Source organism: Mandrillus leucophaeus, unplaced genomic scaffold (assembly GCF_000951045.1).
Source record: "Mandrillus leucophaeus isolate KB7577 unplaced genomic scaffold, Mleu.le_1.0 Scaffold283, whole genome shotgun sequence".
NCBI classification, from domain to species: Eukaryota; Metazoa; Chordata; class Mammalia; order Primates; family Cercopithecidae; genus Mandrillus; species Mandrillus leucophaeus.
Genome location: NW_012102954.1, coordinates 855,784 through 856,646, shown reverse-complemented (window position 1 = coordinate 856,646; position 863 = coordinate 855,784). Strand labels below are relative to the sequence as shown.

The 863-nt window shown below is 43.5% G+C and overlaps 1 protein-coding gene across 3 annotated transcripts in view; it reads right to left on the bottom strand.

The window, feature by feature from the left end:
* The window catches only part of MRPS18C (mitochondrial ribosomal protein S18C), an 8,123-nt gene that overhangs the window by 2,858 nt on the left and 4,402 nt on the right, over positions 1-863 (bottom strand). The window contains exon 3 of one of the 3 annotated variants that reach the window (XM_011985438.1): positions 183-242. The exons of the other annotated variants lie outside the window; for them this stretch is intronic. Coding sequence (XP_011840828.1) covers positions 183-242 — 60 coding nt within the window. The remainder of the gene's footprint in view (positions 1-182; positions 243-863) is intronic. 3 annotated transcript variants of the gene reach the window in all.

Sequence of the window (863 nt, the reverse complement as noted above, 5' to 3'; positions counted from 1 at the left end):
TGGCAATGTGATAGAATTTATTCCTGATATCTGATGTTATAAACGTTAGGGTCCCTGAAATATGCAGGATCCTTGTATGTAACTGGCATAAACCCTGTAAAGAGATAATTAAAGTTCTTGAGAAAACATAATGAACAAAACTTCAGCTAGCTCAATTCAGTTGTTGAGGTGTTCTTTCTTACCCAGTATTTGAGCTCTCTTAATTGCTTTTGTGATTTCTTTCTGTTTCTTCCCACAAAGACCTGTAAAATAAAAAGCTTTCTTATTCATAAAAAATGTCAATATTTAAAGTTTGCAATTTTTTTTTTTGGAGACAGAGTCTCGCTGGAGTACAGTGAGGCGCACTCTCGCCTCACTGCAACCTCTGCCACCCAGACTCAAGCAATTATCTTGCCTCAGCCTCCTCAGTAACTGGGATTACAGGTGTGCACCACCACACCCGGCTAATTTTTTTGTATTTGTAGTAGAGACAGGGTTTCACCATATTGGCCAGGCTAGTCCTGAACTCCTCACCTCAGGTGATCCGCCCACCTCAGCCTCCCAAAGTGCTGGGATTACAGGCGTGAACCACCACACCCAGCCTCAACAAGTTTTTAAGTCAAGGGTTGGTAAATCATTTTTGTCAAGTGCTAGAATAATAATATTCTAGGATTTCTGGGCCATACAGTCTCCATCACCACCACTCAACTCTGCTGTGGTAGCTCGAAAACAACCATATGGCACTATGTAAACAAAACTGCAAAAACAAGTGGGGTTGGGCACAGTGGCTCATGCCTGTAATCTCAGCACTTTGGGAGGCCTAGGTGGGCGGATCACCTGAGGTCAGGAGTTCAAGACCAGCCTGGCCAACATGGAGAAACCCC